Source organism: Lipotes vexillifer, unplaced genomic scaffold, assembly GCF_000442215.2.
Source record: "Lipotes vexillifer unplaced genomic scaffold, Lipotes_vexillifer_v1.1 scaffold1143, whole genome shotgun sequence".
Lineage (NCBI taxonomy): Eukaryota > Metazoa > Chordata > Mammalia > Artiodactyla > Lipotidae > Lipotes > Lipotes vexillifer.
In genome coordinates, this window is record NW_006770581.1 from 200,081 (window position 1) to 219,643 (window position 19,563).

Consider the following 19,563-nt stretch of genomic DNA (forward strand, 5'->3'; position numbering starts at 1 on the left):
TTGTTTCCTCCTAAGTTGGGAAGTACTTGGCTTAGAAAAAAAAGTGAATTCCCATCTCTAAGAGGTGGGGATTCTGTCCAAGATGTCTAGTTTCCATTTCTGGGTGACAGATTAGGAAAAAGCAACTGCACAAACTGTCTGGACAGTTGGCTCTCGGGAGAGATCCACAGTGCCCAGGAGGGGTCAGTCTCTTGATACAGTGGGCTCTGAAGTCTGCCAGCCAGAGCCTATTCTCCTGCACATTTGCTATGCCAGTCCTCAGGGAGGGGGGCAGTGGGGGCAGGGCCCCAAGGTGCATGGCCAGCCGGCTTCCCCAGCTCTGGCCAATGGGCCTTCAGCTGCTGCGGACGTTGTTTGTGGAAGGAATGTGTCTGCAGCTCCAAATTCCCACAGAGAAAGACAAGGGGAATCACTGGGGAGAAATTCCTGGGCCACATTTTTCTTGCTGTTCATGTGGCCTGAAGCCATTGAACTTGGCCAGACTGCCCAGAGAGGGATTTTACAAAACCCATTGTCCTTCCTGAAGCCTCACCCCCAGCCCTGCTCCCACCTGCTCTTTCTGCCTTTCTTTCTTTCCTCCCCCAGCCCCAGGAGAAATGCAGCATGGGAAAGAGCGGGAGGCCAGGGCCATGGCCCTGAGGGCTTTTGCTCCTTGTCCAGGACTGACCGGCTGCAGCAGCAGCTCCTCGAAGGCAGGCAGGGCACTTCCTGGTGGCTGTGATGGCATCAGAACTTTGCATACACTACAGGGGCATGGTCTCATCTGCTTGAGCAGGAGTCACCAAGTGGTACACTTGCTTCGGTAATAAAAGCAACACATACTGAGCATCTGCTGTGTGCCAAGTACTGAGCATTCTACATATATTTACTCAAACTCCACAAGAACGCTATTACAACCCCCATTTTACTGATGGGGAAACTGAGGCGCAGAGCTGCTAAGTGATTTACCTGGGGTCCCACAGCTAGTAAGAGACAGGATTTGAACTGAGGACCCTGGCTCCAGCGTGGCTCTTACCTCTCCCTTTCAGTACGTGCGATCCCCGTGGCTCAGCATTCCATTACAGATACTGCCCTAATGGCGAGTCTCCACATTATTAGAAAAATCCAGGTGACAAAGCGTTTGCATAGATAAGACCTGTGCACCTTTGAAGGTTCCCAGCATCCCCACGTGCCGCAGAAGATAAGACCCTCTACCATGAGCTAGGCCCATCTGTTGTCTGGTCCACTTGGCTGAGGGCACAGCACTGTGACCTGGGGGTTAATTAGTCCTCCTTGCGGTTGTCACCATTGCTGCTGCAGCTGCTGACAGTGGAAGGGAGTGACCTCAGTTACCAAGTGAGTCTCTGAGTGTTTGCAATGCACCAGCCTCCAGGATTGGCAATTTGCATACATTATATGTCTTAAGCACAACCACCCTGAGACTGAATGTAGAAAACCCCATGTCACAGATAAGGAAACCAGCATGTTAATCAGGTAATTAATGCCGGCTGCCGGTTACAAAACAACCGCAAATCTTAGAGCCTTAACCCTATAAACATTCTTTCATGCTCAGGTCACCATCTCAAGTAGGTCAGCATGAAAGCGGGGAGGAAGGAGGCTCTGCTCCAGGCGGTCACTCAGGGACTCAGGCTCCTTCTAGGACCTCAGCGTCCTCCCCTGGATCCTTTCCATCAGCGGAGGGAAGAGGGAGCAGGGAGATCTCAGGGAATTTTAGGGGCTGAGAGCAGCCTGCAGTCACACTCCCACCCACATTCCGTTGTCCAGCGTTCAGTCATGTGACCCATCTTGCTGTGGGCGAGGCTGGAAAACTGTCTGCATGGACAGGAAAGGGAAACAGGTTTGGCTGCTACCCTGGGGTTCAGAGAGGTGAGGTGCTATGAGGGGCAGGTGGGCCATTAGATGCCCAAGCCTGTCTTTGGCCTCTGTACTGCCCTGACTAAAACTGAGTTGAATTCCAACTTCCACCACCTTGAAAGATCTTCTGTCTTTCAGTGGGGCAATGGATGGGGCTGAAGGTGCTGAAGGGCTGTGAGGATTAACTGGGATATTAAGAGAAGTAAGTGCCCAACAGCCTTCCCTTTCATAGTAGAGCTGCAGCCAGCGGTGCAGGGCAGGTGGAGGGGCGGCACTGGGACAATCTCAGCCCAGAGGAGAGAGGTGGGGATGGCAGAGCCCACAGAGGGGGGGTTCAAGTACCTGTGCTTGCTGCTGCCACCTAGCTGTAGAAGGAGAAAGCACAGGACAAGCTGGCTTCACGATTCTGGTTCTGGTGGGCAAGTGTCCAGGCCACCTCCATCCCATCCTGATGCCCATTAGGTTTCTTAGCAGAAGCTGGCCTTGGCCATGTGTGTAAAGCATAGATGCTGGGATGGGTGAAGTCCCCGTTCCCCAAGGTTTTGCTGTGGAAGCAGCAACTCTTCGAGGATGTTCTGCTCAGGCCTCAGCATTTCCCTCAGTCTGGAGGACTCCTAGCCTGATAAGGCAGAACCTCTGAGGTATGACTGTGGATGTCCTTGCTGACCACTCCCACAGGGCTGCCCCAGGATGGTGGGCATGGGGTGGGCCCCTCCTGGGCCCCTCCCAAGCTGGCCTTGGTGTGTCAATGAGATTACAGGTGTGTGGGAACGGGCTGCTGGGCACCACAGAAATACCCCCGTGGGGAGGGAGAGGGCCACCAAATCTCTCCAGAGCCACACAGCACCTCTGGCACATGACATCTTGCTTGGGGAGAGGGTCCACAAGCTTCTAGTGCTCCACTCTGTCAAATCACACCCAGACACACATAATTTCCAGGGGCGAGTTGGCCTCAGATGGCCAGGTCTGATCCAGTTCTAGCATTTGACAACTCCCAAGGACCACCGTTTCTCTTCTCCCTACTCAGTCCCAGGTGGAGCTCACTAACCCCATGGCCACAGCACCCTTCCCACAGCCAGGCCTTGGTCCACCCAACCGGTGTCCTGAACACCAAATCCCAAGAAGAGTTTTTCAGACTATGGACTCCAACCCAATAGGGGGGTCATGAAATCAACTCAGCAGGTCTTGGCCAGTCTTTTAAAAAATGAGAATCACAGAGAGTGAAAAATGCCAGTGGGCACTGCATATAGGAACAGTACTGTTCTGTGAAACCCTTGCTTCAGTGTGTGCCTGAGCCCTCAGGTGGGATGTAATGTTTATTTCTTGTCAAAAAAGTGTGAGAACACAGTGGTGATGCAGCCATCTCATTCCTTCCAGAAAACTTGGGCTCTTTGTGCAAATTAGTCCACACATTTCTCTTCCTCCCCAATTCTCCCCACAGATCCCCCTTCTGCTGCATGCCAAAGGAGGGCACGATCTTTGCCAAAGCCACTCAAAAATACAAAATAGAACCCACCACTACCAGCCACAAAAGGGCCCCAGTTAAGCACAGATGCCAGGATGTTGGGTGCTTACTCGTCTGGCATTTGCATCTCTAAGAGGTCCACTTAAGTGACCCTTCACAGAACAAAGAAGATCAGCTTCTCTCAATTGAAAAGAAAAGAAAAGAAAACCTTCCGCGCTGCACAGCTCTTCAGTGGAGGCTCCTGCGCGGTGGGCTGGTCTGGCAGCACTTTGTTCTGACACATCTGGTGAGTTGTTGTTCCCTCTCCAGCATCATTCCTGAGACAGTTATTTGTGGAGTGCCACTCAGTGCCAGACACGGGAAACCACAGACCAGAGCCCCCTGCCCGACGGCCCTTCTCAGCCCGGTGTGTGTGTGTGTGTGTGTGTGTGTGTGTGTGTGTGTGTGTGTGTGATGAGGACGGCCGCTCCTCTGCCAGCTCCAGGCCTTTCCTCCCAGAGGAAGGCTCCGCCCATGGCAGGTGTGTTCTGGGCCTCACCTGCTCCAGCTCTTCCCCAGAGCCGGTCAGGAAAGGCCTAGCTCTCTAGAATGCTGGGATTCTCGTCATTCCTGCCTGTGGGTGGAAGAGGCCCCTCACGTGTCTGAGTGGCTATGATGTACCAGGTATCGCTGCATCCCGCATCCCTGCCGAGGCCCATCAGGGTCATTACTGTCACCATCCAGCGAGGCTCAGGAGATGAGGTGACTTTCTAAGGCGTGCACACAGCCAGGAAGAAGCCAGTTCTTCCCAGGATCTTGGACTCTTGTGGCTCTGTTCTTCCCACTTGACCACAGGCAGCATTTGGAAGTGACCAGGTGGTGGTGCAGGTGGCGCAAATGATGGGCCATAGCTGGGGTAGCAGGCTGCTCAGATGGACGGGCTGAGGATGCGGGACCTTCCAGGGAGGAGGGGAGGAAGGTGAGCCAGGTCTTTGAGGTTTGGGGCCTTAAGAGTGTGAGGTGGATTCTCCAGGCCAGTGAAAGTCAGTTCTGCTGCCAAAGGCCCATTGCTCTGGCCGCTTCACTACTAACTGCATGGCTGTACCAGTTTGCTAGGGCTGCTGTAACCAATCACCACAAACTGGGTGGCTTACAACAATAGAAATTTGTTCTCTCAGAGTTCTGGAGGCTAGAAGTCTGAAATGGAGGTGTTGGCCGGGCCATGCTCCTTCTGAAGGCTCTAGGGAAGGCTGTCCATGCCCCTTCACTAGTTCTGGCGTTGCGGGGAATCCTCGGCCTTCCTTGGCTTGTAGCTGCATCACTCCAATCTCTGCCTCCATCCTCACATGACCTCTCCCTTGAGTGTCTGTGTGTCCAAATTTCTTCTCATAAGGACACCAGTCATTAATTTAGGGCCCACCCCATGCCAGATGTCATCTTAACTAATTTTATCGGCAAAGACCCTATTTCCAAATAAGGTTACATTCTGAGACTGCCGGTGGACATGAATTTTGGGGGGACAATAACAACCTCCGTCTTTTCCCAGCCACGGCCTCCTCAGCTCTGCTTCCTCCAATGCAAGTCTGCAGAAAAGCATCAGGGGCAGCTGTGCCCTCAGAACCCAGGAAAGTATCACTGACCTTGAGGAATGCTTCCAAATCTGGTGTTTTGTTTTGTTTTTATTTTAGTTATTGTAGCCCCAGTTTTTAACATTCCGGTATTCCAGAATAATGTTTTATTTTAAAACACAACAAACTACAGGTATTTTTGTGATATATTTTTTAAAAATTGGAATCATTTACACCTGGGGATATGCTTCAATAGACGTTTGGATCCAGTAAGGAAAAGTTGTTTAGAAAGTGGTTTTCTATTCCTCCATAATCCACAGTGCGGAAGAGAACCAAGGTGCCTCTATTGCAACATAAATCCTTATTCTGGTTCAAAGACTTTCCAAAGCAGTGGCCTTCAAACACAACTCCTCCCAGCAACCCATCCGCCAGACCCGTGGGATCACCTACCCAGGAGGGTGCTGCAGAAGGATGAGACAAACTGCAAATGCTTTTCTTGAGATAAAACTATACGTCATGATTCATTAAAAGATGTAACTCCTGCTAACCACAAAAAAAGGAGTTAAAAAAACCCGCTAGCATACTGAATAAGAAAGAAGGTTATTCGAAGGTAAAGCGCTCAAAGGATAATATTAGATTGAAATTTAGTTAGGAACAATATCCTCAAAAATTTTATAGCAACTAGAAAAAAGGGGCACCAAAATATGCTCGTGATTCAAAAATAACATCAAATAGTGTGATTTCAAGTGTTCATTATTATTAAACTTTTCTTTGTCTTATGGGGCTTGGTTTGTTATTTTTGAATAATATTTTATTAATTTCATCTGCTAATAATTTTTATTAGGAGGGTAATATTTTCAGTGTTTATGTTTTCACTTAATGCTTTTCATATGTATGCAGTTTCTATTTGAAATGTATAAAATATTTAGCTTCACTGAATTTAACAATTTTATTTATTCTGTAGCCTTTTGGTGGAAAATATTGATAATTAATGCTGATATTTTAGAAATGCAGGGAATAAATACCTGCATTCATGTGTGTTATTTTGCTCTGGCAACTGCAATTACTAACATCTTACTTATCAGCTTCTGCTAACTATGTTCCAGGCCTGGGGATTAATGCTCCACATGGAGATGCTCTTATTGAGTCCATTTTACAGATGAAGAGACTGAAGTTTAAAGGGTTATGTGACTCGCTCAAGACCCCAGACCTGGGCAGAGGCTGAGCCACAAGTGAATCTCAGACAGTGTGACTCAACACCTCGCCCTTAACCACAGCCGCACAAGAATGGCGGTGTCAAATGACTTGGCCAATAAATGGGGGTGTCAAATGACTCGGCCAATACACAATAACTATCATTTTCTAGCCATCTTTGATTTTGAGTTTTTAATTGCCTACACTAGAGCTCCCAGACTCAAACCCTTATAGAGAGATGAGACAGGTAAGTTGAACCGAGAAAGCAGGTGCCAGGGGCAGGAAGGGGCCTGGGATGGGGGCAATAGGGAGAGGTGGGGATTCTGGCCAACTGGAGGACACTCAAGCTCTGTCCCAAAGAAGCAGCTGTTACTGAGATCCTGTTAATTGTTCATATGGAGAAAGTAGGCCCAAATTCACCCTTATAGAAATCTACATTATCAATGGGTAAAACCTTTTGCTTTTAAAAATGTTTCATGAGCCAAACAAAATATGTCTTGCGGGCCAGAATCAGCCCATGGGCAATCAGCCCTGGTTTGCAGCTTGGCTTGCAGCCTGGGAACTAGAATCAATTTCTTGTCACTGTTTGCCTCTCTCTACCATCACTTTCAGCCCCCTTCCTGCTTTTGAGTTGCTGCTCTTTCATAGGTTTAATTTATCAAGCATCTTGAAGAGCACGGCACCAGTTTCTGCGTGCACTGATGCAAGACCCTCCTTCAGAAGCTTATAGTCCAGGGTTGGGTAGCACTGATGTTGTTTCGCTTGAGAGCATGGCTTTGCATTTAACATGCACACAAATCGCTCAGGGCTTATCGCTATAACCCAGATTCTGTTTCAGTAGTTCTGGGTGGGGCCCGAGAATCTGCATTTCCAACAAGCTCCCAGTGATGCTGATGCAGCTGGTCCATGGACCACACCTGTGCATGAAGGACCTAGACTAAAGAACAGCCTTGTGTCTAAGTTCCTAAGCTAAAGGCTCTCTGTCAGAGGAGTCTCTGTACCTGGGCTTGGCTTCCCAGAGGTGACCTGGGTCATTCAACCCCCCACCTACTAATCCCCTGCCACATTCCTCCCCACATCCTAATTTATCTAGAGATTTAGTCTAGCTGAGATCACTCGTAAAGAATTTTATCTACATCTTTGTTCTGAGCTGGCACTGAGCATACCTCCTCCTGCACATCACCCTTTCCCATCCGGTATGCATATCTCTAGCTGAGGAATTTCTGTCTGCGCCCCTCTGTGTCTCAGAGCTGTGGTGCCCAGCACCCTCCTCAGCTCCTGTTGGCAGCCTAAGATGGGACCCTGGACGGGGACTCACCCGGATGGACCCCAGTCTCCATCTTGTACTAGTCATGTGACTTTGGACAAGTTACCCCTCTGTGCCTCAGTTTCCAAATCTCTACAACAGGAGTGTAAGGTGCAGTCACCTGGGAAGACTGAACCAATACACTGTAGAGTGCCCTTCCCACTTCTGTTTCTAAAAAGAAACTCAACATATGACTTTAAGAATCTCATGTTGCTTGTGTCCTGCGGCAAATGTTAATATAGGGAATTTATTCCAATTGCTGTCCCAGGAACATGACCAGTCGCTCTTGAAGGAATTTAGCAGGTTTCCCCTGTGAGTGGTCTTTCATTCCGTCAGTCAGCAAACATGTTCCTGTACCTGATCTGGGTCAGGGCGTGTGAGGGGCAGCCATACAGAAGGTGGGCAGACACATGCACAGTCGCCATAGCTGCAGGAGTGCCACACACAGGTGTCTTGCAAAGTCAGGAAATGTCAAGCTGTTAAACAGGGCATTTGCCAATTTTCAAATAATATTCTCAATGTTTTTCATGTGAAACACCCCTAAGAAACAAGGGGCCCAGTGGTCAATCAATCAATCAATAGACCACAGAATGGCCAGAAAGTCACAAAATTCTGAGAAAGTACTGTATTTTAATATAAATAACTTGACCCATTGCCTTAAGTTTAGAGGCATTTTATCTGAAAAGGTATTTGGAGGTTGAAGAAAAACATATTGAGTATATTATTTGAAAAGGATACTAACTACTCTTTAAAGATACATTGATCCTTTGTTTCTAGGTTTTGCAGACACCTTATTGTAATACTTGCTAAACTGTATAGAATACTTAACACAGGCCAGTATTGTCCTAAGATATAGGTGTATCATATCACAAAAACACTATGGGGTATGTACTTAAAAAAAAAGTTTTCTTTTGAAATAATTCTAGATTCACCGGAAGTTGCAAAGAATTGTACAGAGAGGTCCCATGCACACTTCACCTAGCCTCCCCCAATATTAGCACCTTATATAACTACAGCACAGCATCAAAACCAGGAAACTGACCTTGTATGATCAATCCACAAAGCTGATTCAGATTCTGCCAGTTATACATGGACTGGGGTGTGTGTGTGTGTGTGTGTGTGTGTGTGTGTAATGAGGCAGGGGAGGGGTCTATGCAGTTTTATCACATGTGTAGCTACATGAAACTATCACCACCATTAAGCTACTTAACTATATCATCAGAGTAAGGCTCCCTCTGCTCCCCCTTTATAGTCACATCCAACCCCTTTACCCCCATCCCTAACCCAAGATATAGATATACCCAAGGTATAGGTATACTTTAATTATTCTCATTTTATATATGAGGAAACTGAGGCACAGTGAAGTTAGCAATTGACCAAGGTCACGTAGCTAGTAAGTTCTGGGTCTGGTTTTTGAACTCTATCATTAAAAAGACTCATCGTAGGGAGGGGTTTGTGGGGAGCATGTGGGAGTGGAGTCTGGAAGGGCTTCCTAGATCACTGATCTTTGTCTTGAATACAGAAAGAGCATCACTTACAATGGGGGAGGGCTGGAACATCTGACGCCGTGGGAGTGGAACTGAGGGCTTGACAAGCCCTGCTCCCTGCAAAACTGAATCCAGGTTGTCACAGCTGCTAGCCGGGGCTTCCGTGACCTCACAATGACCCAGTCATCTTTATTCCCAAATTTCTTCTCCCTGTCTGTCCTTTTTTAGTTGTCCAGCAGCCTGGCAGTCATTTTGGACTCCACCTCCAGCATCCTGTCCCTCACCGGGTCTGGCCTTTCTGCCTTCCAGCCATCCCCCATCCTCCCAGCCACTGCTTGGTTCCAACTTGTCAGTACCCAGTGCCTGCTGCTCTATTAAAGCAGCCCCCGCAACTGGTTTTGGGTCTCCCTTATTACCGCCCACCCCAGTCCGGTCTTCTCATTGTTGCTAAATACGATCATAACTTTCCCGTTTAAGAACCTTCAGTGGCTCCTCATTGCCTATAAGACTGTCCAAATGCCAAGGCTCTTTGGGATCTAACCCACAGCGAATGGCTCAGAGTTAGCCAAGCTCTCTCATGCCCCAGGATATTGGCACAACTGTGCGTGTCTCCTCCCGTGCTCCTCGTCTGGGCCAGACACTGAGCACCGGGCTGAAGTTGCAGGTGTGAATCAGACATGGACCCTGCCCCTGAGGAGACCTAAGTCTGATGAGAGAAACGTAACTGCCCCCAAAAGAGAAGAAGGTAAAAAGCCAAGAGGTACTTCCAATCGTGCATGAAAGGTGCACAGAAGCAGGTGCAGCTCTGAGTGAGGAGCCCTGAGGTGGGAGAAGGTGGGTCACCTGGCTGGGGCGAGGATGACAGTGGCAAGCCTGGAGTCTGGATCCACGCGCCTCCCCAAGCCAGGGCAGGACACTTCCTGGAGTCCCCACAGGCCATGCAGGTGGCCCTCACTGTGCTGATCAGAAGGTCGTGGGTCAGGGCGTCAGGCAATGTCACACTTGCCAAGGTGAGGCCGAGTCAGCGCACTGGGGTAAGGACCGTGTTACGCACTCAGGAAGCCAGGCTGCCCTGGGGGTGGGCAGCCCTGGGTGGGCCGCTAAAGGCAATTTCTGATTGGCCTCATTCAAGAGAGGTGGCTTCAGTCTAATCACCTAACGGACCACAGCCTTGATTTGCAAGGATGCAGGCACTGCCTCCCAGGGCAACATTCCCTGATGCCCTCTGGGGTGGCGGCAGTTCCATTTAAAGGCCCCTCTGCCTTAGCGGATTAGGATGTGGGAGAAGTGGAGACTTCAGCAAATGCAGGAGCATCTCTATTAACAGGCCCAAAGGGAGAGGACAGGGCAGCAGTGGCTTCGGGCCCAGGGCAAGGGATGGACGGGAAGAACACAGGGTTGGGCTATGATGGGTGTAGCACGCTCAGCCCCTGGAGAAGCCGCATCCCTTCTGGGTGCCAAGTTTATGAATGGGATAAAGACACTGAGAAGATGTGGACTGAATTCATTTATGACTGGAGGCTCTGAGGGCTAGTAAATTTGCAAGAAGAGATCAGCAGGGGTGTCAGGCTGAGTTCACAGGCTGGAGTCTAGCACAAGAGAACAGAAAGTCAGGTCCTGCGTTTACGTCCAGTAGCCCACAGTCAGGGCTGAAGGGCCTGTGACCAGGGCAGGTGCACAGGGCCCCTACTCAGAAGGACCCTGCGTTAGGAATTCACTGCTCTCTGGTGGCTGTCTTGAGGTTGTCAACCATTTTGCCTTTAAATTTGTGTTTTGTAAGTGAACTCTGATGGGTCAGGGGAGCGTGTACAAGGGCCTGGAACCTCAATTCTCTGGTGGTCCTGCCCCTGGCAGCCTCCTGCTTCCAGGGATGATGAGCCACCCACTGTCTCCTGGTGCCCCAGGCCAACAGCCCCCCTCGCCCCTCCCCCCAGTGACTGCTGCCGCCCCCTTCCCCTAGTCTGGCAGAGGGCTGGGGTCAGGGCCACCAACCCAGCACAGTCTCGGTGGAGCATGGTGGTGACAGTCCTGGCCCTGGTTGACAGCACCAGTGCCCAGGGTAGGGCATCGGGCTGCGGGAAAGGGAGATGCCTGGTTGGACTCCCTCGCCCAGGATGGGGCACGGCGCCGTGGTCCAGTGGCTGCCGAGAAGGAGACCCGCAGCTGGCGGGAGTGTGCGCTGCACCTCGGGGGACCCTGGGTGCCTCTCATCCCACGAGTATCTCCTCCACCCAAGGGAGTGCACCATTTAAACAGCAAATACAGAACCCCGTGCCTGGTCTGTCCCTAGGCCCCTACAAAGAGTAGCTACGCCTGCTCCTGTGTCACAGTGCTTTGTGAGGCCGTCAAGCCCCTTGGTGCCCTCTTCCACCACAGTGGAGCAGCTCAGCCTCGTTTGCATAAGGCCCTCGTAGCACAGTGCCAGGATCATCACCTCCTTTATTCCAGACTCACGTCTCCATGAACACAGCTTCTGGGCTCCTTGCTCCTGTAGCTGCCCCTCCACTGTACTCACCACCAAGTACCTAATTTGTGGGGCCCAGTGCAAAACAAAAATGCAGCGCTCTGTCTTCAAAAAGCAGGGAAAAAGCACCATTAAAGGCATCAGATATAAAATTTCCCCTTTCTTCCATGAGCTCCCTTTCAATCTGTCAAAGTGTGGTCCCAGGCCAGCAGCACAGCATCACCTGGGAGTGCATTAGAAATGCAGGTCCTCTGGCCCCATCCCAGACCCTGGAATCAGTAACTTTGGGGATGAGCCCAGCATTCTAGGTTTTGATAAGTGCTCCACGGGATTCTGATACACAGGAAAACTTGAGAACAACTGCTGGAGAGCTGGGATTTGTTTGTTTTGAAAGCCATAAACTAAAGAAATTTGAAATCTTATTTGAAGTTTGCTTGTATATTAAAGAGGAGTTGAAAGAAAGGGAGAGAGGGAGAGAGAGAGAGAGGAGAGAGGATAGAGGGAGGGAGGGAGGAAGGGGAGAGAGAGAACGGGCTAGTGGAGAGTGGAGGAGTGTTCTCTGCACGTCCATGTATTTAGTTCACTTGATGTGCACAGCCTTCTTGCCAAGTAGGTAGTTTTCTTTCTATTATCAGATGATGAAAATGAGACTCAGAGAATGTAAGTTATTGACCCAAGTTCTTGCCATTAGTGAGTGGTGGAACTAAAATGTGAATCTTGGTGTCTGACTTCAAAACCTAGGCTTTGGGCTTCCCTGGTGGCGCAGTGGTTGAGAATCTGCCTGCCAATGCAGGGGACACGGGTTCGAGCCCTGGTCTGGGAGGATCCCACATGCCGCGGAGCAACTAGGTCCGTGAGCCACAATTACTGAGCCTGCGCGTCTGGAGCCTGTGCTCCGCAACAAGAGAGGCCGCGATAGTGAGAGGCCCGCGCACCGCGACGAAGAGTGGCCCCCGCTTGCTGCAACTAGAGAAAGCCCTCGCACAGAAATGAAGACCCAACACAGCCATAAATAAATAAATAAATAAAGCAAACTGTCAACAAGTAAAGATAAATAAACACTATTATATTAAAAAAAAAAAAAAACAACCTAGGCTTTTCACCCAGTTGTTCCTCCTCCTTCCTCCCTTCCCTTCATTTTAGGAGTACCTGCTGAGCACCTATTCTATGTCAGGCATTGCACCCAGTCGCCTCCGCATCCAGGCCTGTGCTGTGCAGTACGGCTCCACCACACACATGTGGCTGCTGAGAACTTGAAATGCAGCTGGTGTAACTGAGCAAGGGGATTGTCAATTTCATTACAAGCACGACTTGCTTTATATTTCTATTGAACAGGGCTGCTCTAGAACATGATTTTGGCCAAAAGGAATGAACTGCAACCTCCTCTTCAAGGGCATCTACTTCCAGAGACATCAGTGGGAGTTTCCCGTACCTGGTCCTGTGTTTTGTTAAGAAAAGTGAGGTTAAGACAGTAGGGCCAGACCACAAAGCAGGGAAGTTCCAGAAACCACTCTTGTATTTGCTGATTCTCCCACCCTCAGGGGTGGGGAGCGCTTGTGAACTGCTCATCTAATTTCATTTCTAGTCATTACCCATCGTCTGGCGCTCTGCAGGCAAACTCAGCAGGGCCACCCGGGGTCAGGCTGATATGCTGGCTGGCTGGTACCAGGTGCCGAGATAGGCTGAGATCGGCATCCTGCTCAGGAGGCGGCTGATGAGATGAGCGATGCTCTGGGGATGTCAGGAGCACCATATCAGTCTACTTCTATAGAGTAATCTGTGTGTGCTGGCTTCGCTCCAAGGTCAGGCCTCACAGATAGCAGGCAGCAGTTCTCCTATCTGCTTCAAGCTGCAGGCGGATAAGGACAGGCAGCTGTAAGCTCAATGCCCGAGAGAGGCTTCAAAGATCCAGTGTAGCCGTAAGAAACTGCTGGAACCCGTTCTCGCAGGGGAAGCTTGCTTATGGAAGGCCATTCCTCTGGCACCATTCTACTAGGGCAGGTGGACACCTCGGAGGCCCTCTTATCCTGCAGTTGGAGAAACCAAGGAAATCTGATCTGGTTTCCCCAGCAAATTAGAGACTGAGCTGGGTCTGGGACCCACTTAGACCCCAAAAGCATATGCTGATCAGGGCCCCCTTGCTAAGAACTTGGCACATGAGCTTGGAACTGCACAGGAAGAATCAGAGCTCCGCTTTAAGTGGCCTGGCTTCTGAGTTGCCTCCCCGACAGTGAGCGCTTTGGCAGGGCAGGGTGGTCTCCTCTGTGGACATTGGCTGGGGCGAGGCTCCGGGCAGAGCATGGACGGTGGTAACGTGGCAGCTTACCTCCTCATCTCCAGCCGGGTCCTTGCAATCCCCCCATCATTACATTAGTGGTTTTGCTAACACACAGTTCTGGTTTTAACCATCCCTCCTGCCTGCTGACGAAGTGCAGTGGCTAAAGTCCAAGCCTCTTTGTCCAGCACCCAAGGCCCTTCGTGACCTGTCCCCTGCCCCGCTTTCCTCCTTGGCCCTCTACACCACCAGTCTCCCCCACAGAATACTTCCCCAGGCCTCTGTGCCTTTGTGTACTCTCTCCCCCCATCATTTGGGGATGACCTTCTCTTGTTTGCTCAGCTGGGTCATTTTCACTTCCCTGTCAAGGTGTAGCTTGGGTGAAATCTTCCCTAACCACCCAGGCGAGCCACCCTCACCCTCTGCTCTGGGCTCTCAGCCCTGGGGACACCCCTATTGGGGCACTCATCACACAGTATTAGGACTGATAACTTACAGGTGATAGCTAAGCGGGAACTGTGTTGTTGTTATTAATAATAATGATAAACAGACAGACAGCAGAGGAGGGGAAGAATAGAAAAATATTGGCATCTACACTGAGCCAGGCACTAGGCTCCCCCTGCAACCTCACCAAACCCAAGGCACTTGGCTTTATTATCTCCAAATTAGAAGTGATGAGACAGAGGCACGGGGACATTGAGTGACTTGTCCAAAACCAAGAAGGCCCTGGGTGGCAGGGTCGGGCTTCTGTCCAGTCCTCCCTGACTTTGGAGAGGACAGTCTGGAACACTGGTCAGAGCTAGCTGCTGTGCGGTCACACGCACCCTGCTGGAAGAGGGCAGAAAACCGGCGCAAACAGGGACGTGGCACATGCACTCGGCCTCCCCACTCTCTCCCCTGGAACTTTCCTTTCTGCATGCAGATGTCTGCCCCTAGGGAACAGCAGCATCGCTGGCAAGCCTGGGTACACTCCACTGGCTCCCCAACTTCCATGGAGTGCCATTGCTCGCTTTGATCGTACCAACGCCTGGGTGGAGCTGAAAACCCAAGGCCTCAAAGCCATCCCTGCCCAGGCCTATTGCCTGCAAGATGCCCACCTGGTGTCTGAGGAGTGGGTGGGGATCCCAAGCAACGTGCTAGAAGGAGGCAGCGGGGGGCTCTGTGGGAGAGCAGGGCACCTGCCAGACCTCTGAACTGGGCAGTTTCCCCACCAGAGCCTCCAGCACTTTATCTTGAGAAACGTGGTCTGCAGGGCCCAAAGCAGACAGGCGCTCTGCGACGGGAACTAGGCCCAGATGTCAGAGCCGCCTTGACACCCTCCGTGTCCTCCTGCTCCAGAAGACAGCACTTTCCCGCTCTGAGATTCCGGGCGGCCTTCGTGTTTCACCCAGGTCATCCTCAGCCCCGCACGCTGGGACCCTCACACTCCAGGAGGAAATGCTGCCGGGAAAGGCACTCGGACCTGGGACCCCGGTGTGGATTTGCAGAAAGAGCCATGGTCAGTGTGGACACTTGGTCCCTAAAGAAACAGCCATGGACGTGTCTGATGCAGGGCACTTCCTCTCCCTTCCCTGGACGCACCTGAGTTCCTCTGGGGGGGTCCTTGTGCCTACTGTGTGAGCCTTTGTGGGCGGGTCTGCCCAGGCACTGGAGTGGACAGGCCTTTCCTCACCACCCCAGTGTCACCAGTGGCAGGCACATGGCATAAACACAGCCACCTCAGACCATGAGCCATCGACACAGCCGGGACTGAAGAGCCTGTGGGATTCGGCCTTCCCCGCTCAGAGCACCTACCACTCTGTTCCTGGCTCCGGGGGCCCTGAGCAGCCCTGCCGCCTGCCCCTTCCACACGCATCTCTCCAGCTTCCCATGGGCTGATTCGGTGTGGCCCCATAGCCTCTAGCCATTTCCCCCTTTGTCTGCATTTGTCAGAGCTGGCTTCTGCCACCTGCAATCGGGAACTCTGGAAAGACATGCCCAGCAATGGAGAAGCTGTGATAGACCAGCAGTCACTCGCCAGCACGACTTAGGGCTCCCGTCTGAATGCCTGTAGTCAGTGGACTTGCCTCCCTGTGGTAGCATCAGGGTAATACTAGAATAAGGATGTTAGCGAAACGACTTATATGGATCACCTAACTCGACCCACCAAACATAAGCACAAGTTGTGGGTTTAGCAACTTTTTGTCCAGAGCGCCAAAGCAGGCCTCTCCACCCCTTACCCCATCCTTGTAGATTTGGAGGAAGGCCTAAGCTTGCCTGTGCCCAGATGCCTGCAGTGCCAAGCAGTGATGGTCTGGGAGGCCAAGAGGATCAAGTCTGCAAGGGGCAGACAGCTTTCAAAGGGCTGGGAGGGGCGGGGTTTGCCAGGCAACTGCCAGGCTAGAGAAGAGGCCCAAGTGGGAAGGAGACCGAGCGTCCTCGAATCCCAGCCCCTTCTGGGGCCTGGCTCCTTCCGGCCTGACCCAGGAACCAGCCTCAGACTATTGGTGGATGCGGGGCTCTGGGGCTAGAACTGGCTCAAGCCGCAGCCCCACTATTTAGTGGCGGTCGGAGCCCATCAAGAATCAGAGGTGTGTTGGGCTTCCCTGGTGGCGCAGTGGTTGAGAGTCTGCCTGCCGATGCAGGGGACACGGGTTCGTGCCCCAGTCCGGGAAGATCCCACATACCGCGGAGCGGTTGGGCACGTGAGCCATGGCCGCTGAGCCTGCGCGTCCGGAGCCTGTGCCCCGCAACGGGAGAGGCCACAACAGTGAGAGGCCCACGTACCGCAAAAAAAAAAAAGAATCAGAGGTGTGGCCTGGCTGACTGAGATGGCTGGGGGCTGGCTGGAGGACACACGAGGCCTGCCATGAAATTGGCGCATCTCTCCACTAGATGGCACTCACAGTATAATTTTCCTCATATTTTAAATTCTATCTTGATGAAAAACTGTGATTTTTTTATACTGTTAAAGAGCATGAATAGAACTATGACTTAAAATTCATGTAACTGATCTCATGCATTATCATTCTTGGGTTTCTATCACATGTCCAAGAGTTGTCAAGTTTCCCTCCCTCTGAGGTATTGGGTGTGGCAGACGTGCACTGCAGCTCGGCTTTCCGGGGCCAGAAAGATGCATCCAACAGAAGCGGAAGCGACTGAGTCTTTCCTTTCAGCGCTTCCCAAAGGCTGCCTGGGGCTCTGCACTGCCTACCACCTGACCTGCTTTCCCTGAGTGGTCTCACAGCTACCCTCCACCCCCACCCCCTGGCTTTCAGGAGCGGCTGCACATCCAAAGGCAAGAGGGTGGAGCTTGGAACCTGCATACATTTGGTGCTTCGACCACTGCTGTGCTTGGGAAAAAGGGGTGTGAGGAGCCTTTCCTTCTATAACCGTGTCCTGAGACCTCTCGGGCCCACGTAGGAAAAATGCCAGACCTGTACCAGGTACCTGTGTTGAAGGGCAGCGTAAGTGTGTGGCTTTGGAAGTCAGACTGCCCAGATAGAAGCCCTGACCCTACTGCCACCCAGCTGTGTGTCCTTGGGCAAGTCACCAGTTCTTTCTAACCCCCGGTGTCCTTTTTTATAAAATAGGCATGGAAGTACCCCTTACCTTAGAGGGATGTTTTGGGTACTGTGGTAGCAGAATAATGGCCCCACAAAGATGTCCACGTCCTAAGCCCTGGAACCTGTGAATATGTTACCTTACGTGGCAAATGAGTCTTCCCCACATAGTCAAAGAAATTCTTGTAAATAGCTCTGACCCAGATAAAGAGCATGCGCACTGGTGATCATTCCCATCCGGTCCTTGGGGGCACACGTCCAGTGCCTTTCTGACTTCATGGTGGTGCGTGCTGACCTCCACCTTTTGGCTCTGGCCTCACCTCACTCCTCCCCAACTCCCAGGCCCAGGCCCCCGGCCCCTCCCCAAGCCTTCCTTCCATGTGTCCAGCTCCCCCTCCCCTACATGGCAGGGCCCTGCCTACCTCACTCCCCTCCTTCATTTCTTCTCTACCTTCTTGGCAGAAACCTTTACTCCTGTTCCATAATCAACCAAGCCTCTATTTTCCACTCCATACCCTGGGATCCCTCTGTTGCCACCTTCTAATGTGTCCTTTCAGCAACAAGATTCTTGCAGTAGATGAAATACCCAAATGAAACCACAGTATTTGAATTCTGCATATGCGGCAGGCAGTTGGGAGGGTCTCCCTGCACTTCACCTGCAGTCTGTACCTCCTGGAGTTCCCAGTATGGACAGAGCAAAGGTGAGCACACCCTGCCCCAGGCTTGGATTCGTTCAGTCCTGCTCCCAGTGGGCCATAGCTTGCTGGCCTGAGCCTGGGCTGATGCGTCCCCTGGTGTACAGCCCATAGCCAGGTCACTTCGTCAGAGGGGCTGTGTGGCTCTGCCCCTCTGAGACTGTAAACTTACTGGCTCACAGACCCCACTGAGGCCCTAGCACACTCGGTCCACAGCCACCACTTTCCAGAAGGAAGTCTAAATTCGGATAGCACATGATAGGGTGTGATGACTAGCTGCCTGTAGCCTCTGCTCTCGGTTCTCTGCCCAGACCCCTGGGCACTCACTGTTCCCATCCACACTGGCAGCCTCTTTCCTCAGGCACCTGCGACTCTGCCTGAAGGCCTTCTCTGAAGGCAGGGAGCTTGGCCAAGCACAGGGCGGGCCAGAAATGCCAGAGTCAGCCTCCCAGGGAGCAGCTCTCAGTTAATGGCCGGTGGGAGTTGGTGGGTAAACCCCCAGCCTCCTCACTCCTTGGGTGAGACACCTCTGAGTCGGTTCATTGGAACTGAGCCCCGGGCACCCACAGTGGCAGCAGCTCACCCTGCTGGCTCTCCCTTCCTGCTCCCTTTCTCGTGCTTTTTGGGGATCACCTCAGGATGAACCTGCTCAGATCCTTGCCTGAGGCTCTGAATCAGGGGGAGGCCAAGCTTAGTAAAATTCTACCTCAGTAGCCAGCCCCTCTGTAAACAGACTGACTCATTTGCAAGACACATTTACTTAGTTCAATAAAAATCACATTTTAAAACTGGGAACTTTAAAAACCTGCTTTGTAACTGCTAACATGATGGCGGTTCTTTGAGTTAAATTATTCCCCTTCCTCCCACCACATTGCAATGGTTTGTTCTGGGATTCATGATAGAGCTTATTTTAATGCTCTGAACCTGTGCTAGTGGTTCTCCCTGGACTTATTTGCATGTGACCCAGATATTGTGTTTGGACCTTCACTCTAAGGTGTCCCCATGGATTGGTTACCTCCCTTGTTTTATTTTGGACTTAAAAATCCACACTTTCCTCTCACCAGAAGCTAATTACCTAGATAATTGATTGGATTTTCTAAATTCCCCCCAAATGTGCAATGTCCTCTAGATTTGGCCCAAATTTCCGAATTGTGCTTGGAGACAGCTGGCGTTCTCACAGAGAGGAGTGTTGCAGAGGTGGCCCTTCCCAGGCCAGAGGTGCAGTGACACCGCCATTGGGGCCACCAGGGCCCGCCCCAGCACAGAGCTGAAGGGTGCTCAGGCCTACCTGGGCTGATCTCAAAGAGGTGCTTTCCCGGGTCCTCAGGGCCAGGAAGAAATTCAGTCACCTGGGTCCCTTGTAGAGAAATAAAGCCCTAAATAGAGAGACAAACACAAACACGAGAGCATGAGATGGCTGGGAAAGGGCTTCTGTGGTCAGGGCTCTGGGGAGCAGAGGGTGGAGCTGCGGGTCCGAGTCCCAGCCCTCCAGGACCCGGATTGGCAGGCTGGGTGCCGGGAGGAGCACAGGCCTCCTCTCCATGGCAGGGACCGAGCACACGTGAGGCCTCGCATGGGGTCCCTGCTCGAGTGGGCCGACACTACCTTCTGACACCCTTGGAGGAGCTCTGCCCACAGAGGACTGCCCAGGGTTGTCACTCTCCTGGTTAAGGCGCGGCAAGCCCAAGTCAGGAGCAGGGAGGAAGGCTCCATTATTGGGGGGGGGGGGGAAAG

General features: G+C 51.7%; 1 protein-coding gene across 2 annotated transcripts in view; it reads right to left on the bottom strand.

Moving 5' to 3' along the window:
* ARHGAP22 (Rho GTPase activating protein 22) overlaps positions 1-19,563 on the bottom strand; it is a 173,556-nt gene that overhangs the window by 99,668 nt on the left and 54,325 nt on the right. For both annotated transcript variants that reach the window (XM_007446231.1, XM_007446232.1), the window contains exon 3: positions 19,118-19,205. In XM_007446231.1, coding sequence (XP_007446293.1) covers positions 19,118-19,205 — 88 coding nt within the window. The remainder of the gene's footprint in view (positions 1-19,117; positions 19,206-19,563) is intronic.